Below are 20,786 nucleotides of genomic sequence, written 5' to 3'. Positions count from 1 at the left end.
GTGCACTAAGTGTAACGGGAACGTCCGTGGATAATGGGCCAAAGGACAACTGAAGGGGCCCGAGTTCCCGTGAATCCCCGAGGCCTCTGCCCCCTGAAACGCTCCCTCTGCTTCCCTGAGGGCCGGAAACCATCACGCTCACAGAGCCCCGGTAGCCCGCGCTCCTCCCGCCGCCCCCGCGGGCAGAGCAGGAAACTGAGCCCCGGGGCGAGGGCTCCCGTCAGTTTCATTCCCACCTGGCTGCCTCCCCGGCCAATCCCCGGAGGGCGCCCGGCTCTGCTGCCCTCTGATTGGTCAGAGCCGGCCCGGTGCCGTTGACATGCGGCCAATCAGAAAAGTGTTGCCAGGCGAGCTCAGCATCCCGGAGAGCCGCCGAGCCTGCCCCCGTCTCCCCGGGCCGGGGGAAGGACACTCCCGCGTACATCCGGGGGCCTGGAGGGCGCCTTGGTTTAGAAAAAAGGAGATTCCCCAGAATCTAGATTAGGAAATGAAGGCCAGTGGGGAGAGGGGGCGTGACAGAGGCAGGGGCTCTTCCTGAGCTCGCAGGATCCCAACGGGACGCTAGTTCAGACGGGATCCTCCCGGATCTACCCGGGGATCTTCCGTCCCAGGACATTTTCCCCAGACGAGGCTCCCTCATCCCCGACAGCTTCCGGCCCCTGAAACACAGGCGGAGGGAGGCGGACCGGGAACTCGCGGGACTGGTGCCGCGGGGGTTCGGGAAAAGGGCCCACGGCACCGGGGGCTCGCCGGAAAGCCGGGGAAGCCATTTGTCACCCTCCTCTTTCACAGATGAGCAAACTGAGGCCCGGGGAGGTGGCGGTTGGGTGGGGATTCGAACCCAGAGCTTTCCTTTCTACCCTAGGACACTGCCAGTGAGTAAGAGGTAGGAATGGAGGCGGAGGAGCGAGACCAGACTGGGGGGCCCTGAGCCAGGCAGTAATGCAAACACTATACCGGAATCTACCGAAGAGCATTTATTAAGTGCCTACTGTGTGTCCGACGCTACACAAGGCAAAAAGGGGACAGTCGCTGCCCTCAAGGGGCTTCTACATTCATTCGTCCAGAGTTCAGATTCTAGCCCTGGGCCTGGCCTAGCAGCGGAATGCTGGGTAAATCCCTTCTCAGGGTCCGATTCTGGGTCTGTAAAACGAGGAAATGAGTTACATGATCCCTAAGACCTGGTGCCCCCAAGTCTGTTTCCTCTCCTGTTGTGACAGTCAGATTAAAAGCAGGCCAAATCCCCGCCAAGGCCCCAGGCCCCAGGCTGCCTTTAAGGCCTCCCGCCCAGGCGGACCCATGTCAGCGGGAGACAAAAGTGAGCCTCCCGGCCGGCGGGCAGCAGCAGGACTGGTTGCCTGGCCCCTGGGGCAGGGATGGGGGCGGATTGCGTGCTGGCGGGCCGGCGGCCTGGAGGAAGGCACTGGTCACCTGACCGCTCCTCTTGGGCATGGGGGGAGGGGCCGCCGCATCAAGCTCCGGCGGGCTTTGGTCTCAGGGACCCGGAAGGGGACCTCGCCCCTCTCCCCCCACTCAGAGCCGAATCCCTCTTACTTTACTCTAACAAACCTGCTTCTTCTGCCTCTCCCCGATTAGAAGTCGCAAATGAGAAAAAGGAGGCGGGGAACTGACTCCGGGATCGGCCATTTAGGGTTAGAGGCGAAAAACACCGAGCAGCCTATCTGTCAGGGACGCCGGGGTTTTACAAAATGAAAGCGTAATACCCAAGGATGGAAGAGAAATGGATGGTTCTAGAAGCTGCCTGCTAGAGGCTCCCGGGCTGCTCCCCCGCCGGACAGGACCAGGGGCCCCACGGGACACACGCCTGGGCTGGAAGGTCCGGAGTTGGGCCCAACACCTCAAATGACCCAAGCATCAGAACATCCGAAGAACCGACAGGGTGCCGGGGCTCAAAGCCGGGAAAGGCAGAACGGATCCGGGGCTTACCCCTCCTCTGTGGATTAGTCCCATTGAGCAGATCAGAACACTGAGGCTCGGATCTGAATCACTGGCCCCGTGCAGGTGGTGGGTGCTGGGCCTTTTCTCCTTCCCGTCCTCCCTCTCCACCAACATTGATGTCAGTTATGTTTTAAATATATTTTTAGATATTATGTATAAAGTCCAGGGCCCCCAATAATTAACTCCCTTGACTTTGGGGGCTCTTGGTGGTGCCGGCTGCTTCTAAAGGGAGAAGAAAAGTCCCTATGTCAGGAGGGACATCCTCTGGGAGGATGCTGTGGGTCGGCCAAAACTGCAGGCCCTGGGAGAAAACACCCACGTGCTTTATGTTGGGGAGGGGGTCCCTGCCAGGAGCTGGGGGATGGAGTGCAAGTCCTGAGGGCATCTGAAACCCAGCCACCATGTCTGACTTTCTGAAGCTCCGAGCGCAGCCCCAGGCTCCGGGGCCCTCAGGGAGAGGAAGGCTCTGACTAATTCCCATCTGCATCCTTTGGAAGGGGCCCAGGGCCCTCGTATCAATCCAGCAGGTTATAATTAAACACCTACTGGGTGCAGAAGGACCCCGGGTGTCGGGTAAATGGAGGCAGGCCACAAGTGGGAACAAGAACCCACTGCAGGCTCACAACTCACAGAACAATGGATCTAGTGCTGGAGGGGGACCATGGCGGCCACCCTAGGAGCCACTCTGCAAAAAAGGGAACTGAGGCACAAAGAGGGGACACGCCGTCTTTGCCCATACAAGTGGGATCAGAAGCAGGATTTAAACCCACGTCCGCTGGCTCGAGGTCTTTGGTGCTTCCGCCCATTGAGGCGACACAGAACCCGCTTTGTCTGCCCTGGGACCCAGCCCTGGGCCGAGATGCCCCCTGCCGGGGATCTGATACCCTCGTCTGAGAGTCAGAATTTGAACTCTGAACCTCTGGATTCCCAAATCCTCAGGCCCTGCAAGCTGCTGCCGAGGAGGTCAAAGGCTGAATCCCACTTGAGTGGCCTTCATTGGCCAGTGTCAAGTCCCCGACAGCCAGTGCCACCTACAGTCTTTGCCAGGGACCCCAAGTGGGTCTGTTTGTGCCCTTATTTAGGATCAAAGGGCCCCAGGGGCCCCTTAGTCCAATCCCACTCCTTTCTTCCATGGTGCCCACACACAGTAAGCACTCAATAAATGCTTGACTGATTTAACCATGGTCCGCCTAACTCCAATCCTTAAGAACGAGGAAAGCTGCCCCCTTTCCGAGCCTGTTCTCCAAGATCAATGCTGACCATCACCGAACTCCCCGGGTCATACAGAGAGTGTCCACTGACTACACAGGCTGGCATTCTGACCTGTATTTGCTGATCATCTCAATTAGACTGCAAGCTCCTCCAGGGCAGGATTCATCTCTGACCCATTTTTGTATTTTGCTAGTACTTAATAGTGCCTGGCACACAGTAGGTAGTCATGCGTGGACCCATTTTTGTATTTTGCTAGCACTAAATAGCGCCTAGCACACAGTAGGTGGTCATGCTTGCTGACCCATTTTTGCATTTCTTCACTAGTCTCTGTTTTTATCTCCCTTAGGCCAAACCTCTCTTTATCCTTCAAAGTAAGGAAGGAAGACCCTGGGCAAATAACTGGAATGTCTCTCAAGTTTCCTCATCTATAAAATGGGTGAGTCAGAATCACACTAGATCACACTCCTGAGGTCTCTCCCAACTCTAGATTTCTAATCCTGTGATCCTAAATTAAAACCTAATCCTGAAATAAAGTAGAGGCCTAAAGTAAACTAAAGAAAAAGGAATTAATCCAAGGAGACAAGAAAGCAGCTGTGCCCCAGCCGGCCTCCTCGGAATCCCCCAGGACCACCTGGCTGCCCCTGCAGGGAAGCGGCCAAAGACCCCCGGTAAAGCTGCGGGCACACCCAAGGCCCCACGGCCCATGCCGTTCCCTCGGCTCACTTCCCCGTTCTGCCCTCAAGTTCCTGGTTTCTCTTCCTGGAGAACAAGCCCCCACACTGGGAGGGCCCTAGATGAGGAAAATCCTTTCTCCCACTGGGTAAATTTGGGAAGCAAAGAGCTGATTAAGAGTCAGAGAGCGGCTTTAGGTGTCCCTGGGCTAAGATAAAGCCATGGTGTGACACCAGGGAGAAGGGGAAGTTTGCCTGCTGTGGAAGAGCCCGTTAATGAAAATCCGGGGAGACAAAAACAGGAAAGGAAAAGAGAAAAGCCCGGGAATGCTCAGGAAACAGCACCGAGGGAAGAAGGGCCCAAATAACACATTGGGCTTCAGAGAGGTGAAAGTGGGGGCCGAAACCATTAACCAGGACCTCAATGCAAGACTAGAAATATAATAGGATATGCATGAACCAGAGTGGGAAGGCCACTAGAAAAACTGCGGTGATGTCATGGTGGGAGCTAACTATGGACACCAAATCAGAAGGAGTCAACGGATGCCGAGTTCTGGAAGTGGATTAAATTTAAGAACTGAAAGGGTCATGACGGAAGACTTCAGTGAACATCCATGGGAGCTCTCCTCTCTCATTGGGTCTCTCTTCCTCTCCCTGTTGGTCTCTTCCTTCCTTTCCTTTGTCTCTTTTCCTTTTGCCTTTTCTCTATGACTCTTCTTTCTCTTTTCCTTCATCCTTTCTCTTTTTTCCTTTTCTTCTTTTCTGACTCTTCTTTCACTCTTTTCCTTCACCTCTCCTGTTCTTCCTCTCCCTTTCCTCCTTCCTTCTTTTTTTCTTCTTTCTCCTCCTCTCTATCTATCTCCCTTCCCTCTTCCCTTCCCCATTCTTTTATCTTCCTTCTGTTCCCCTTATATCTCTCTCCCCACCTGAAAGAATAGCGAAATCCTTCACTTCCTTTAGGTAGGAGATGACAGAAGGGCTATTTTATGACGAATTTCAACCACCGAGGAAGAACCGGTTGCCAAAATCGAAATGTTAGGAGCTATGAAATGAAATGAGGAACAATCTCATGAGGAGTTCGTGAGAAATCAGAACAGTTGGCTCAAGCTTGACATAGACCTTGGGTTTTGCAAGAGTGGATTTTAAGAATTAAGGGGGGGAAAAAAACCCACAACAAAAATCCCGTAGTCTTTAGTTTTTCCAGGCAATTCGGTTCAAGAGAGAACCCACGTCCTCAACGATGCATTTCTGAGGATAGAAGCACAATAATTCAAATGAAGGAGAAAAGGGAAAGCTATTAGACTCAACAGCTAAATTTTTTTTTTAAATATACACAAGAAAAAAAGATGTCCAAATGGTGAAAGCGCAATGATAACAGCACTGATTAATGAGCATGAATTAAGCACCTACTGTGTGCCAGACACTAGGTTAATTGCTGGGGATATTCTAAGGCACCAATACACACATCATTCTCTACAAATTATGAATAAAAACAAGGTCATTTACTGGGAGAAAACACTAGAATTTGGGTTCCTGGAAAGACTTCCTCTAAAAATCCTGTGACTCTTAAACAGGATTTTACCAAGAGTAATGGACAAAGTCTTTTAAGACTTCCTCTCTGTGGAACCTCATGACAGCCCTGTGCAGCAGGCATTCTGGAGAGGAATCCCCCTGTTTTATTTTATTCATTTATTTTTTGCTGAGGCAATTGGGAGTTAAGTGACTTGCCCAGGATCACACAGCTAGGAAGTGTTAAGTGTCTGAGGCTGGATTTGAATTTGGGTCTTCCTGACTTCAGGGCTGGTGCCAATTAGCTGCTGTAATCTCCCCATTTTAAAGATGAGAAAACTGAGTCTGAGAGAGGTTAAGCCTGTGGTCATACAGCTAGTATCAGACCTTTACTGATTCCAGCTCTAGCACTCAGTCCACTTAATGATATAAAATATTATATAACATAATACATCGTTTATACATATTATAAAACATATAAACATGATTTTAAAACATAAATAATATAAAGCATCATTACATAGAATAACAATAATGGTAGCTAATAATTATAAATTCTATAATTATAAATAATAATTATAAATTATACTTAAGAGTATGCAAAGTGTTTTGTAAATATCTTATTTGATCTTCACAACTACCCTGGGAGACTGATGTCATTACAGATGAGGAGACTGAGGCTGAAAATTAATTACCTTGCCCTGGGCCATTTCGCCGGCAAGAAGTTGAGTCCAGATTTGTTTTCAGTTCTCCCGCTCCAAGCCCAGTATTCGATCCTGAGGAACTACCAAATTGCAAGAAAAAAAAAGCTCATTTTAAGCTATAATGGTGGCAAGGGAGGAGATAGGAAAGGGATGGTTTCCTTGGGCAGGGGGATGATGGAGAATCCGAAGAAATATAATTTAGCAAAACAAAGTTTGGACTAGAGGGCTTCTAGGAAGTCCTGCCGCCCTGACTGCTCCCAGCAGCCCCACGGTAGATAAAACAACCGAGAGACAGTGGGTCTCCAAGTGTTTGAATATAGCGCCTTTTCTCTCCTGGTCAGTGGCCCGCCACTCCAGCCCCCACACGAGTCCTTGCCATCCCTCAGCTGGTAGAGTCCCATCAGGGAGCCTCGTGTTCCAGAGGCAGTCCGTTCCACTGCCAGACAGTTCCAATTATTAGCAAGTTTTTCCTTGGGTCAGATCTAAACTTGCCTTTGTTGTTCCCATCTGGAGTCAAAGAGAACATCTCGAACCTTCTTCTTCCTGCGTCATGTTTCTCCAGAATCTTTCCTAGTCCAGCCTAAATACTCCCAGCTCCTTCAAATGACCTTCATTCGTCCCAGACTCCTTTGCCAACCTGGACGTCCTCAAGTCGCTGTCCAGCTTATCGATTGATGTATTTTGCAAACTGCTTTCCAGAACTCCATATGGTCTGACCAGGGCAGAGATAAGCACACCTCCTTATTCTTGGTGGCTCAGTTTCTCTTGATGTAACCCCAATCATGTTAGCTTTCCTTTTTTGGCAGTTATCTCAGAGCTGCTGATTCATATATGGTAAAAGCGCTTGATGTCTACTGAAACCCCCAGATCTTTTTCTATAGGAACTGCTTTTTAACCATTACACTCTATAGCACACTCCCTCTCTGCCCAGGAACACTACTACACTTATAAAGCTGATTCTCTAACCCCCAATGCAAGGCCTTTCACACTTAGTAAACTTCATCTTTTTAGATTCTCACTTGTCAAGACTCCCAAATTCTCACTCTATCATCCCATGTGTTAATTATCCTTTCCAGTTGTGGGTCACGTGTAGATTCACTATGCGTGTCACTCATGCTTGTATCCGAGCCGTTAATAAAAGTATTAACCAGCTCAGGTCCTAGATTCAGGACATTCCATTCGTGACGTTATCAATGTCACTAATATTAATAATAATTGACATTTCTAACTTCTCCAAACCATTCCAAATCCACCAACCAGCTCAGACCTCTTAGTCTTTCCTATAATAACATAAAACACTTGAACAAATACTGCGCTGAGATCTCCACTTGACGTCCCCCCGATCTACATGTGGAGTAACCCTGTGAACCAAAGGGAAGTGGGGTCAGTCCGGCGTGTTGGCTCCCTGATGAGGGCTGCTTCCCTTTCTGGAGGCTCCCTGACCACCCTTCTACAATTCTTCCAGGATTCAAACTTCCTCACCTCGAGTTTCCTCTGATCCCATTTCTGAAGGGGCCTCCCTTCTATTCCTTTCCCTAGCCCTGCGGCGCCCCTTGACCTCCACATTCTCCCAAATACCCCTTTGCTTGGGCAGTGTCAGCCCTTAGTTTTTATCTAGACTTGAATTCATGACCAATTGCCTATTCATCATTTCTGTCCTGTTTGCTCATTCCCAAGACTCTCCTTGGCAGATAAAAATGAGAAATTGAGCAATTTTCTTTTCTTTGTTTACTCGCCCCAAGCAGGAGCTTCTTTTCCTCAAGAATATCCTCCAGATAAACCCCTCTAAGCTCCCTTGGTCATCTCGGCTTACCTCCAGCACGTCCGACTATTCTTGGAGGGCCAGATCCATGCCATTTCTCATCCCATCTGGATCTCATCTTCTGTCGACTTTCTCTTTATAATCTGTGTGGATCGGTGAGTTCCCCGTGCGTCCACATTGCTCTCCTCCGACATCTCCTGTACTTGTTGGAGACGGTTCCATTTATTGCTTCAGAATTTCATCCTTGGGATCTCCGTCCCTGCTGGGCTGACATTCCCTGGAGAGTATAAATCCTGCCCATGTTTCCTGGGAACACCGGCATCTGGGGGACATGTCGGACTCTACTGGTTTTTCTCCTTCCAGTGTGGGGTTGATGGGAAATTTCCCCCAAATAATAAAGATAGGGTCTATTCAACCAGGTCTTGATCTTGACATGGCTGAATTAAAAAGATTTAATCAGAATCGAGAGAAAAAGGGAGCAGAATTACAAGGGTAAGAACCCCTGGGACAGGCGGCCCTCACTGTGCTCAGAACACTCTTCAGCCTTCCAGAGTCCCTCTGTTCCTCTCAAGAGTGTCCACCTGGGGAACAACTCTAGTCCCCTAATGTTTATCAAAGGAGATGTCCTAAGTATCTCCATGCTAAGAATCTTTTCGCCAATAGGCTTCCCAGCACTGGCGAGATCTTAAGACAAGACAACCAAAGTTCCCAGACTTTTTCAGGAAGTTTTCTGAGACAACGGCTCTGCTTTAACCCAGTCCCTGAAGAAGGTCCAGCTCCCTTCTCTCTTGCTGAGAACGGGGCCATGGCATGGAATAGTGCACCCAATGGCAGCCTCTCACTGATCAAATTTTTAAAATTAGCAGTTATAGTCAATTCGTCCTCATTAAGCACCTACTAGGTGACAGGCACTCTGTTAAGTGCTGGGGATACAGAGAAAACTCTCAAAGAGCTTGCAAGCTATTGAGAAGGGCTCCCTGGATGGCAAAGGATGGAATATACTTGGAAAAGAAGCACATTAATGAGTTTTAAGAGTCAGAGCAACAACCTCCAACCCCTCAAAGTGGAGAATCTCTTATGTAGACTTACTGAGGTCACTGAAATTTAAAACTTAATAATTTGCTTGTCTTATTTAAGTGATTTGGAGCTTACCAATTGCTTATTCGATTTAACAAATTTGGAGCTTACCAAGTGCTTGTTGACTAATTTGGAGCTTAATAATTGCTTGTTCAATTTAATTAGGTGCTTATTAAGTGCTTATTCACTTTAACAAATTTGGAGCTTACTAAGTGCTTGTTCACTTTAATTTGGAGCTTACTAATTGCTTTTTCAACTTAATAAATATGATGCTTATTAAGTCCTTGTTCAAGTCAATTAATATGGAGCTTAATAATTGCTTGTTCAATTTAACGAATTCAGAGCTTATTAATAATCACCTAGTTAGCAGAACTAGGAGACTATTAATGTCAAACCCTCTACCATGAGTAACATCCCCTCTACAAAAAGTGGTTGCCTGGTCTCCTCTTGAGGATCCCCAGGGAAGAAAGCCCCCCCCTTCCCCTTGGGGCAGCTCTCCTGGATGAGTTTAACACTCTATATGGAGCCAAAATCTGCCTCCCCGTACCAAGTTCCATCCTTGGAGGCCGAGCAGAACAAATCCAATCCTAGTTTCACAGGTTTGCCCTTCAAATCCTTGTGTTCCAGCCAGGCCTTGTCCTCCTGGGCCTTCTCCACAGCGGCGAGCCTCCCCCGGACATGTCCATGTTCCCGGCTGACCCCTCCTCAGACAGGTGGGACCCTCGGAGGGCAGGGGCAGCAGAATGCTTTTTCAGGCTCGACATGTTCATCCTAGAACACTGAGGACTGGAACAGTGGAACCGCCTTCTAGATCCCACTAAGCCACTCGATGCTCTGCCCTTCTTCTCCCCAGTGAAGCTCCTTAGACCAGACACAGAGACAGAGATGGCTCCAGCCTTGATTAAATGCCCACGGGTTTCTCTCCTAGGAGCTGGGGGCCTGAGGGTCGGGTGCTGGACCTGGCTCATCTTCCAGAATTCTTGCTAGAGGGGAACCCTGAGCAGGTCACTTGTCCTGTCTGCCTCAGTTTCCTCATCTGTAAAATGATCTGGAGAAGGGAGAAAGCCCCAAACAAGGTCAGAGTCCGAAGGGCCTGAGAAATGACTCAACACCAGCGGCAGGTGCTAATTGCATGGCTGTGTGTCCTTTGTCCTAAGAGGGCCGTGATATCAGGGAGCTGATGGCCCGACAGACAAGGGAACGAGGGCTGGGTAAGGTCACCGGCCTCACTCTGTCCTCCGAGGCCGGGCGAAGATCAGGAGAGTAAAGGTGGCGGTGGGGACCTTGGTCTTCTTAAGCTCAGGTCTTTAACAGCTCTCAGTCTGACAGGCAACGCCCAGTCGCTGATTAAGGTTGGGTAAGAGACAGGAGAGAAGGAGCTCTTGCCCAGTTATAAAATACAAATGTCCAATTGGGGAGGCCCTGAAGGCTTCTGACCACAGGACAACCCGCTCTTTGCCTTCCCTCGGGGCCTGTGCCAGATCCTGCCCCAAGGGGCTTCCCCTCCAAGGCCCCAGTGGGGCGGACAGGGGCCAGGAGGCAGAGAAGAAAGCCCAGGGCCCCAAGGGCAGGGTCCAAGGTTCTGGGAGCTCCTTCCCTTCTTCCTTCTCCCAGCTCCTGCGTAATCAAGTCTCACCTCTGGAGCCCATTGCTCCCCTTCCCCCATCCCGAGCTGTCAGCAGAGACATGGTGCCAGTTGCCCTCCATTTCACTATCTGCAATGACATCAAGTGATTTCTGAACTTGGGGGGCAAACTCGGCCCCTGGAAAATGACCCCCCACCATCAAGAAGGGAAAGGATGGAAACGCCCAGAGAAGGGGGATCCAGGTCAGCAGCACAGACCCTAAGGAAGCAGAGAGTCTGGATGTTCTGCCTGCCCAGGCTGCAGGCTAAGCCCACCTCCCACTGTGGCCCGGCTTGTCCTGGCGAGCAGGGTCAAGGATGCTGGACCCAGGAGCCGAGAGGCCCAAAGCCATCCTCCCCCCCTTCCTAAGCCTCCGTTTCCCCATCTGTAAAATGGGGACAACAATCCCTGCCTTTCAGATCTTCCAGGAGGATCATGAGAAGCTTTGTGAACCTTTCTGGCCAGACAAGTGAGCACCCTGGGGCGGGCCCAGCACCTTCCAGCTTGGGGCGGACACTTCCCCATTCCCCCATGGCTGGCATCCTGCGGACTGCCCCGGGCCAAGTCCCTGGAGAAGGACCAACATGTCACCCAGCTGGAACTCGGTGTCCGGGCGGCCCAGCCTGTCCAGAGTGAGCAGCAGGAAGTAAAAGGAAAAACAGCCGTCCCAAAGTCCAGCGCCTCGGATGGCTCTGGGACGGCCAACTTTTACCTCACACACAATTCCTTCTCAGAAAATGCTGTTATTGGTATCTTGTTTTTCCACCACTTTTAGTTCCAAGCCCACCCTTCTCTCCTCCTCTTACAATAAGGAAAAGCAAAAGGCCCACACGACAAAAGCCCGGCTTTCTGCTGATGTTGGGCTTCAGGACAGAGTCATTGCCAAGGCCGCAGCTTGGTCCTGAAGGCAGCTCACCCACTGATGGAGATATGAAGGATTCAGAAAAATAGAGTATGATCCGACACGAGTCACCCTGAACAAATCATTGCCTCTCGGGCTCACTCTGCCCATTTGTAAAATGGGCTATTTGAACCAATTAGTTTCCGAAGACCTTTTAAGCTACAAGGTTTTATGACTGTATGTTCAATGTAAATCTGAATCATCATTCAAAAAAGAGAGAAAAGAAAAGAAAAGAAAAGAAAAGAAAAGAAAAGAAAAGAAAAGAAAAGAAAGAAAAAAGGAGATAAATTGGGTTTAATGGACAAAAACCATAGGGGATTTGGAATTAAAATGGCCCATGGCTCATCCCAGTTCCAAAACCAGGGTTTTTACTGTGACAAAGAGGAGAAAAGAGAAACCTATTCTGAAATTAAGTTACAGACAGATACACTTTAGGGGAATTTTTCTTTTGTCTGTAAAGGCATAAATCTTTAAAATTCAGGTACGCCCTAAACAATATTCAAGGAACGTTTCTGGATCGTCTACAATGGGGACTCTGGGCTAATCAGAACCCACTTCTCTGGGGGGCCCAAGGAAAGCTTCTGGATCAGGGAGCAGCCTGATTACTGACCTTCTACAGCGAGGACTCAGAAGCCACTTCTCTGGGGCTCCAAGTAAAGCTTCTGGATCGGGGAGCAGCCTGATTATTGATCGTCTACAGTGGGGACTCTGAGCCAATCAGAACCCACCTCTCTGGGGCTCAGTGATTTGGGATTCCCTACAGGCCCTTGGTTCCAAGAAGGGGAGATGCTGATGAGAAATCAAGGCATTAATGGGAATACGAATACCCGTATCATAGATAAACAGAAGCATTCAGGGAACTGCAGCCTTACCCAGGGTCCTACCGCCAAGCCGGGGCAGGGAGAGACTGTTCCAAACAAAGGAGGAGGGAGATCAGTGGATCATCCTGGCAAAGGAGCCTCAGTCATTGGAGACCATTTTAGAAATGTCTCAGATCAAGACCAAAGAGACACTCCCTAATTTTGCTCCCTAAGAGGAGAGAAGAAGGCTCTCCTCCTCCCCTCCTTGCAGAGGTGAGGGGTTACGGGGGGCAGACTTGTATTCCTTGGTCTAAAATTGCTTTTTACAAATCTCTGGACCAAAGGAAGTGTGGGGGACAGGAGGGAAGAGGGTCATATTCCAAAAGGAGAAGCGACCGGAACCAAAAGGTAGCCAAGAAATATTGTTTCCAACAAAGGATGAAGCTATGGGGGCTTTTAATATAAAGCTCTGGACAAGTTGTTACAGGGTGGGTGCTAGCTTCTGGGGGATGGATACAGGGGGAAAAATTTAAATTTAAAAATGAAGTTCAATTCCCCAGGGAATACAGGACCCCCCTTCCCCCCATTGTCATTTTCAAATGGACGTCAATCAAAGATTCGGAGTCAGAGCAGTGGTGAGACTTGGACAAAAGGCTGCACCCGGCAAAGGGTCTTGGTCTCCCCAGTAAGAGGGGAGGGCTGCCCTCCTGTAAGGCTCCTTCCGGGTCAAAATGTGCGACCTTATATGTGTCCACTCTGGACGGCGACTTGTCATTCTCTGAGGTCTTCGTGAGCTTCCAGGTCTTGTCCCCAGAGGGACTGGGGGCTCTCTCCGGGGAAAGGGGACAGGTTTTCAGGTATCGTCTCCTGGGCTGAATATTCTCCAGGTGGAAGATCTCTGAAATCCCCTTTCAATCCAAAATCTCGCATACAGAATCTATTTTTCATTTTTTTCCATTTCCATCTTTTTATTCTCTAGCGCTGGGGACCTCACTAACTTGAGATGTCTTACATCTGGATGAGGAGGTCAGTCTTCCATATAGAGGACAGAAGGATGTCCGTAATTGAGATGCAGCATCCCCCAGTCGCTGGGCCCGGGGTCTTCAGAGCCATTCTGGTGCAATCACCCAACTCCTGGGCCTGGGTCTTCAGGGATAATCCATCCTGGAGTCTGCCTACAACCTCCAGAGCCCTCCCTCTCATTAGAGATGTGAAGGAAGGGGGCTCAAGAGAACCCCATCTTGGATACTTTCTGGCTGGGAGACCTCCCCCAGCCTCAGTTTCCCCATTTGTTAAATGCTAGGGATGGAAGGTCAGAGATCAAAAGGAACTCCCTTTCTCTGCTCAGAGGCAGCAACATAAAAAATAAATGCAGCTCCAAGGTGAAGCTTAAATTACCCCCTCCTTAACACAGATAGGCAAGGACACCTCCCTCACGGGGGTGAGACTCCCCCATAATAAAACATAAGGTTTTATATGTACACATACACACACACACACATACATACAAACACACCCTCAACTCCCAGAGTCGGTGCCACGGCACACACAGCAAGGCATCAGAATTAGGAAGATCTGAGTTCAAATCCCAGCTGCGTGACCCTGAGCAAGCCACCTAACCCCATGTGCCTCGGTTTCCCCATCTGTCAAATGAGAAGAACTCCATTTAAAAAACTAAAAATAACAACCCCCCACTTACCTTGCAGGTTTTAGTGAGAATCAAATAAGATATCATCTGTAAAAAACAGTTAACGGTGTCTGGCATCCAGTAGAAACTTAATAAATGCATATTCCCTTCGCCTCCACAATACACGTGAAAATATGCCGTATGAATACATATAAATATGTATCTACCGCAAATGCTTAAAATGCACACAAGAACGCACACACACCAAAAGGGGCTTTAGCGGGATCTAGGTCCCCCAACCCCCCCAAAACAACCACCCCGACACACATTTCAAATAGGCCTGATTCAGTGCCTTGTTGGGGTTCCCAGCTGCCATGTCCAGGCACAGCAGGGACCTTGGGGGTCATACAGCCCTTCTCCCCATTTTACAGACCCAGGTTCACATAAACAAGCAGATAAAGGTTGGAGGATCCCGGGGCCTGGATGGACAGGACATGGGGGAATTTCCCCCCGGTGAGCCCCAGGAACCCCAAAGTTCACAGCCTCAGCCTGTCCTTCCTGCCGTTCCCGGGACTATCAGCTGTCACTGAGGGAGGGTAGGGTCTGGAAAATGCAGCATCCTGGGACCAGAAGGGCCCTCAGAGATCTGCCTGCTCTCCGCCTCTCGCTTTACAGAAAGGGAAACTGAGGCTCAACTCCCCATGCCCCCCTCCCCATGCCCCAGGTCCATGGGGCCTGGACCAACCCCTTAGAGTCAGGAATTACCCGCAGTGGTGGGTAATCTGGAGTTAAGAGCCCCAAGATGGGCCTGAGGAGGGCATTCGGGGGAACCAGAGGGAGATCCTGACTGACTGCAATAAAGGGGCCTTCCCCAAAAGAGGGGCCTCTGAACTACCAGCATTACCCAAACCCCAAGGGGGTTCTCTGCCTCCACCCCCCTCAAGGTGCTTGGTCCCCCAATCAGCACATGGGGGTTTTTTCTGTGGCTGGAGGAGGGGAGACGCCCCAGGTAGGGAGTCATCCCCCAAGTCATGAAACAAGATGGCGGCAGTGGGGAGAAAGATGGCTCCGGATTGGCCCGGGCAGGTGGCGAGAGGGAGGGGCCCAGGTAGGCCGAGGGCCCCAAGGGAGATCTGGGCCCTTGCTCAATACCTGGGATTACCCAGGAAACCGATTATATCCAAACACACTTCCCTATCTACATCTCCAGGCATATTTACACTCCTTTAAGAATCAGCTCCCAGACAGATAGTGATCCATTAGCCAGAAAAAGAACTTGGAGGTGGGGTGAGGGGCAGGCCGGGCAGTTAGTGTGGCTGGAACATCTGGGGGGGGGGGGGGGGGGGGGGGGGGGGGGGGGGGGGGGGGGGGGGGGGGGGGGGGGGGGGGGGGGGAAGTCCATCAGCAAGCACTTATGCAGCACCTACTGTTTGTCAGATACTGGGCTTAGGCCCAGAGAATACAAAGGATGAAATAGGGATGGTTTGAACCCGGAGCTCAGGAGAGTTCCAGATAAGGAGTTTGGGGGTGTTCCCAGGGTGGAGGAGCTAGGTACAGGGGAGCATGGCGCTTATTCAGCCTCCAACCCAGAGCGATCTCAATGTCTCGGGCTCTTGTTGCTAAGACATCTCTCCACCCCGGTCTGGCTGTTCCAGGTGGTCGAATGAGGGGGGACCCCCGACACCCACCCCGCCTGCTCTCCCAGAGGCACCGGAAGGATCCGTTTAGGAAAGCAGCACAGAGACCTGGGCGGTCTTACCCCTGAGGGGCAGGCCACAAAAATGAGAGCGGGGCGGCTGCTGCTGACCAGGGATCCAGGCCATGGGGAAGGGGTCGGCCACAGCTTCCAGGAAGGTCATCCCAGCTGGAGAACCAGGAGTCCAACCAACCTCCCCAATTTTACAGATGGGGAAATTGCAGTGGCTTCCTCTGACCATATGACTAGGGAGAGCTGGAAGGGCCAGCCTTTTTATTTTACAGATGGGGAAACTGAGGCACAGAAGGGTGAGGCGATTTCCCCTTAGGACCAAAGGAACACTGATCTGGTACTGGAAGGGACCTCCAGAGACCATCTAGTCCAATTCCTCCATGTTGCAGATAAGGAAACTGAGGCATCTGCCCAAGATCACACAGGGATTAAGCAGCAGAACCAGGATTAGAATCCAGGTTCTCTGATGCTCAGCAAAGGCTCTTAGGTGGATCCTGAAGGATGGATAAAGTGAGGCATTCTGGGAAATCAACTGCTCCACAAAGGACAGGATCCCCAGGATGGCAAGAAAGGAAGTCGGTGCTTCAGGTTAACAAACTCTAGCAAAGGCAGGAGGTGGGAAATGCTTCAGGGGGTGGGCCGCACTTGTGCCCCTGGGCCAGGGGACCACCACGGAGGCCATGACCAGGAGAAAAAGGACAAAAGCCATCTAATTCTCTTAAAGAGACAATGGAGGCCTCCGGGTGTATTATTTTGGGCAGGTTTTGATGAAAGAAGTTTTGGAGGGATGAGGGGAAGGGCCTTGTGTAAAAGGAGAAATAATAAAACTCTTGGGGAGAGGGCAAGAGCAAAGTAATCCAATATTATTCACAGATTTCTGGGGGGCTGAAAGGCTGGAGGGAGGCAGGAGTCGGGAATCCAACAGAATGAGGAAGCCAAGAAAGTGAAGGTCACTCAAGGAGTCCACAGCGGGACCCAGACTGGAAGCCATGTTTCTATAATCTGACCGGCACCTAAAGGATGAGGAGGGAGCCTGGTCTCAGAAGCAGGGGCTAAGGAAGTCACATGGGGGTAAATCTGGTGAGGTGACTTGGATCCAGATGGTACAAGGCCTTGAATGCTGGGTTAAGGAAGCTGTGCAGTTGAGTCCCCTGTTCCAAGCTTAAGGCACATCTCCAGGAGAGGGGCAGATAGGGACACAGGGTCGCTCCACCTCCCACAGCCCTCAAGGTGACCAAGTTCCCCCAGACTCCTTCACTGCTGACCCCAGCCATATAACCCTCCCCTCCCCCAGGTCCAGAGGCAAAGCCAAATCTTAACCTTAGAAGGTGGGTCAACCCAAGCCTCAGGCTCCAAGAAGAATGAACTTTCCAAACAAAAAAATCCCTCCCAAAGCAAACACCACTCCCTGCATTATCGGGAGATATCTCCCTTTCAAATGTAAACTCCTGGAGGGCAGACACCAGTTGGGTTTCTGTTACACATGGAGTTCAGAAGGAAGTAAGGGCTTAATTTCTATCCACTCTTCCATCTATTCACCCATCCATCCATCCATCCACGCACCCACTCTTCCACTCATCCCACCCAAGAAGGAATCCTCCCAGAGAGAACTGAGGGTCAGTCCAAGGGGTCCCAGAGGTTAGAAAGGGCAAGACCAGGAGCAAGGGCACTCCATTGGACTTCTAGCCTATTATTCACTCTGAAGGGAAGGCTGCCTTTGGTCATGGGTGAGAATCCTGCCTCCACACTAGAGCAAAGGGGACCAGACCTGGAGAGAATCAAAGGACAAATTCTAAATCTAACCATCTCCCTTCTTCTATTGGTTCTTCCTTTTTACCAGAGGGAGGACCTAAATTTCTGAAGAAGCAATAAACATAGCTTAAGGACTTAGGTTCAAATTCAGGGGCAAGTGGAGTGTACCCACTCAAGAGGCCCAATTTTCTCACCCATAAAATGGACAGAACAGCTTCTGGGTATTTGCGAACCTCAAAGCACCACATAACACCCAGATGATGAGCGTGGCAGAGCCAATATAGCGGCTGGCTTTGTGCTCCATCTTGATCTAGGCCCCAGGAACCACCCCTCGGGTCAGTCCGGGACCAGCTGGGTCTAACATCAAGCCTCTCTTAAGCATCCAAGAAGAAAACTTCCTCAAGGAATCCCATTCTCTCCCTTCCACAAGCCTTATATATGGCTGGATTTTCTGGAGAGCCTAAGACCCTCCAGAACCTTTCCATCGCCAAGACTAATTTTTTTTTTTATCTAAAAGGTGTCGATGAAGATCACAGCGATAGGGTAGGAAAGGAACTCGCAGGCCATCGCTCAACCCCCTGATATTACTCAGGAGGAAACTGAGGCCTGAAAAGATTCAATGGTTTGGCCAAGAAAACAAATAGCAGAACCAGGCTGGCTCGATGCAGTGGGGGAAAATTCTGGATCTGAGGTCCCAAGATGTGGGTTCTAACCTGCCTTTTACCATCCTCGGGACTTTGGATAAGTCGTTTTCCTCTGTAAAGAGAGGCTAGAGATGACCTTTACAGTCAGGACTTAGGGCTCCATTTTCCCATCCCATTACAGGTGACTGAGTATTCCTGCCCCCCCCCCACCTTTCCTAATCTGTCTTGGGAATCCTGAGGTGGGGAACTAAGGGAGATTCTGGGCATTCGGACCAGAGAAAGGTGTGAAGAGCCTTTACTGGGGGGAGGAATGGGTATGTTTTAGGACACCAGCACCCACAGGTCCTGCCTCCCGGAGACCCCTTCCCCATCCCATGACAAACCCAGCTCTTCTGTTTGGGGGGGACTAGTTTTGAGGGGAAGAATAGTGGTTGCTGTTTAATAATTCACCTTTTTTTTAAAAAACGAAAAATAGAGGCGGGCTCCTCTGGCCTCCATTCCTGGGAAATTGGAGGCCATAGCCAAATTCATGTGGAGATTTCCATCTTAAAAGCCCAGGCTAAGAAAGTCAACAAGATACTCAATAAACAGGACCTAAGCAAACAATGGGGTTGGTTTCTGGGGGAACCGAGGCACAAATACAGAGATTTCCACAGAAGTAAGAAGTTAACCGGAGTAATTAAGCCAGTCCCCTTCACAATGACCCTCCCGATTGGCTCCCCCCTCCCCATTTCCAACCGGTCAAGCAGAAATGGTTATTTTTATTTTAACCTTGACCCGCAACTTTATTTTTCTTTTTTTGAAACAGCAGCCACCATAACTCCCATTTACCCAGGAGCTTCCCCATTTAAGCCAGGATTGGAAAGGGTAGCCCATGAAAAGTGAAGTCATAAGCACTGGGAAAAACAAAACACTTAAGTTGCAGCCGGAATCTCGCCCTCACACACACTGGCTCACACACTTACACACTCGCCCAGCTCCATCCACACAGCCCGGGGCCTGACAAACACATCCAGCCCCCCGCCCACCCAGCCGGCCCCTCGCGGGCACCTCTGGCCCCTCGAGTTCCAGAGGCCTCGGAGATTCTCGGGGGGAGGGACGGGATGTCTTTGCAGCATCGCCTCCCAAACACTGGAGATGTAACTGCCACCCTCCGCACGGATTTGGAAACTGTTCTCCCAAGCACAATAATGATGGTTAATAACGAGCTTTTAAAGCCCCAAAAGGCAGAGGGCTGCAGGGAGGTTCCCCCACCCCTCCGGCCCCCAGAATTTCTCCCAGAGACACCCTGACGTAAACACATAGTCGGATTTTTAGTTCCTCCCCATAACTGCCCTGGCCAGGGTCCTCCCTCCGCGGCTCTCCGCCCCCCCAGCTCTTTGTTGTCCCCGGAACGAACCGAATCTTTCCTTTCTCTTTTTTTACTTTCACTGTTTTTCCTCCACATTCCCCACACCTGTTTTTCATTCATTCATTCATTCATTCGCGACTGCAGCCTCCTCCTCCTCTTCCTCCTCCTCCTCCTCCTCCTCCTCCCCCTCCCTCCTCCCCGGTTCTCCAGATCTCCAGGGTGGGGAGAGGGAAGGAGGAGAAGAGAAGTGGCAGACTCGACCAGCCGAGGGCGCCGGCTTTGCCGAAACACCCCAGCTCCCCAGGAAGGCTCAGAGGAGGAGGGCCGAACCAGCCGGGGGAGGAGGGGGATCCACAGGCACCAAGTTGTTTTCCCAGCCCTCTGCTCCCCGCACCCCCTCCCCTGCTCCCCCTCCCCCTCCCCGCTCGCTGCCAGGGGGAATGTGAGGGAAGGGCTCAGCGGCAGCCTTTGTCTCCCGCGGTCGGCGCCGAGGCGCGGTTCAGGCCCCAGGCACTCTCGTCTTGGAGGACAAGAAGGCAAGTTTGATGAGCCCGTAGGTAAACAGAGGCACGCTCTCCTTGGCTATGCTGGCCACTCTCAGCCGGTGCTCTGGATGTGCAGCTCCATCTTTCCCCTTTCTCATGGGGGGCGGGAGCTCCTGCCCTCAGGCCCCTTCCCCGGCCGCCGGCAGGGCTGGCTGGAGGGAGGGCTCGCGCCTGCCGGGCTGGGGGCGCGGAGGGGCCGCAGGCAGGGGCAGCCCGGACGCGCCCCCAGCCTCTCAGGGCCCGCCGGGAGAAGGAGCGCGTCGGGGCTCGGAGCCGCCGCGGGAGCCGCCGCGGGCAGAGGAGCAGCGGGCAGAGGAGCCGCGGGCAGAGGAGCAGCGCAGCTCCGAGCACGAAGCGCTGGTGACAGTCCCAACAAACACTTGCCACTCAAACTCGGGCCGCGCTGCGCCTGCGCCGGCCGGCGCCGGCCTGCTGGGACTTGTAGTCCGGCCGCCCGCCGGGCCGGGGGCGGGAGAGGAGCGGGAGGGGCGGGGGAAGCAGAGCCATTGACTCAGGCCTGCCTGGTGTCCTCGAAAACAAGGAGACCGAGGTGATGTCAGCAGCTGCCGGGCCGCTGCGCCGCCGCTCCTCCCCCTCTTCTGCCTCCTCTTCACCTCCGCCTTCCCGCTTCACCTCCTTCTCACCTATCCCCTTCCTCCTCCTCCTTACCTCTGCTTCCTCACCTCCTTCTCCCGCTCACCACCTCCCTTCTCACTTTCTTCTCTCCTCCTCCTCCTCTCTCCCCTCTCCTCTGTCATCTCCCCCTCCTCCTCCTGTCATCTCCCCCTCCTCCTCCTATCATCTCCCCCTCCTCCTCTTCTCATCTCCCCCTCCCTCCTCCTCCTATCATCTCCCCCTCCTCCTCTTCTCATCTCCCCTCCTCCTCCTATCATCTCCCCCTCCTCCTCTTCTCATCTCCCCTCCCTCCCTGTCATCTCC

General features: G+C 51.6%; 1 protein-coding gene across 1 annotated transcript in view; it reads right to left on the bottom strand.

Moving 5' to 3' along the window:
• CASTOR2 (cytosolic arginine sensor for mTORC1 subunit 2) overlaps positions 1-19,946 on the bottom strand; it is a 60,435-nt gene extending 40,489 nt beyond the window's left edge. Inside the window, exon 1 of the mRNA XM_031967907.1 lies at positions 19,818-19,946. Within this exon, the coding sequence (XP_031823767.1) occupies positions 19,818-19,945 (128 nt within the window). The 5' untranslated portion in view covers position 19,946. The remainder of the gene's footprint in view (positions 1-19,817) is intronic.
• Positions 19,947-20,786: the final 840 nt, after the last annotated feature.

This window comes from Sarcophilus harrisii, chromosome 4 (assembly GCF_902635505.1).
Source record: "Sarcophilus harrisii chromosome 4, mSarHar1.11, whole genome shotgun sequence".
Classification (NCBI taxonomy): domain Eukaryota; kingdom Metazoa; phylum Chordata; class Mammalia; order Dasyuromorphia; family Dasyuridae; genus Sarcophilus; species Sarcophilus harrisii.
Note: the sequence above shows the minus strand (reverse complement) of the source record. Positions and strands in the feature narration are given on the sequence as shown.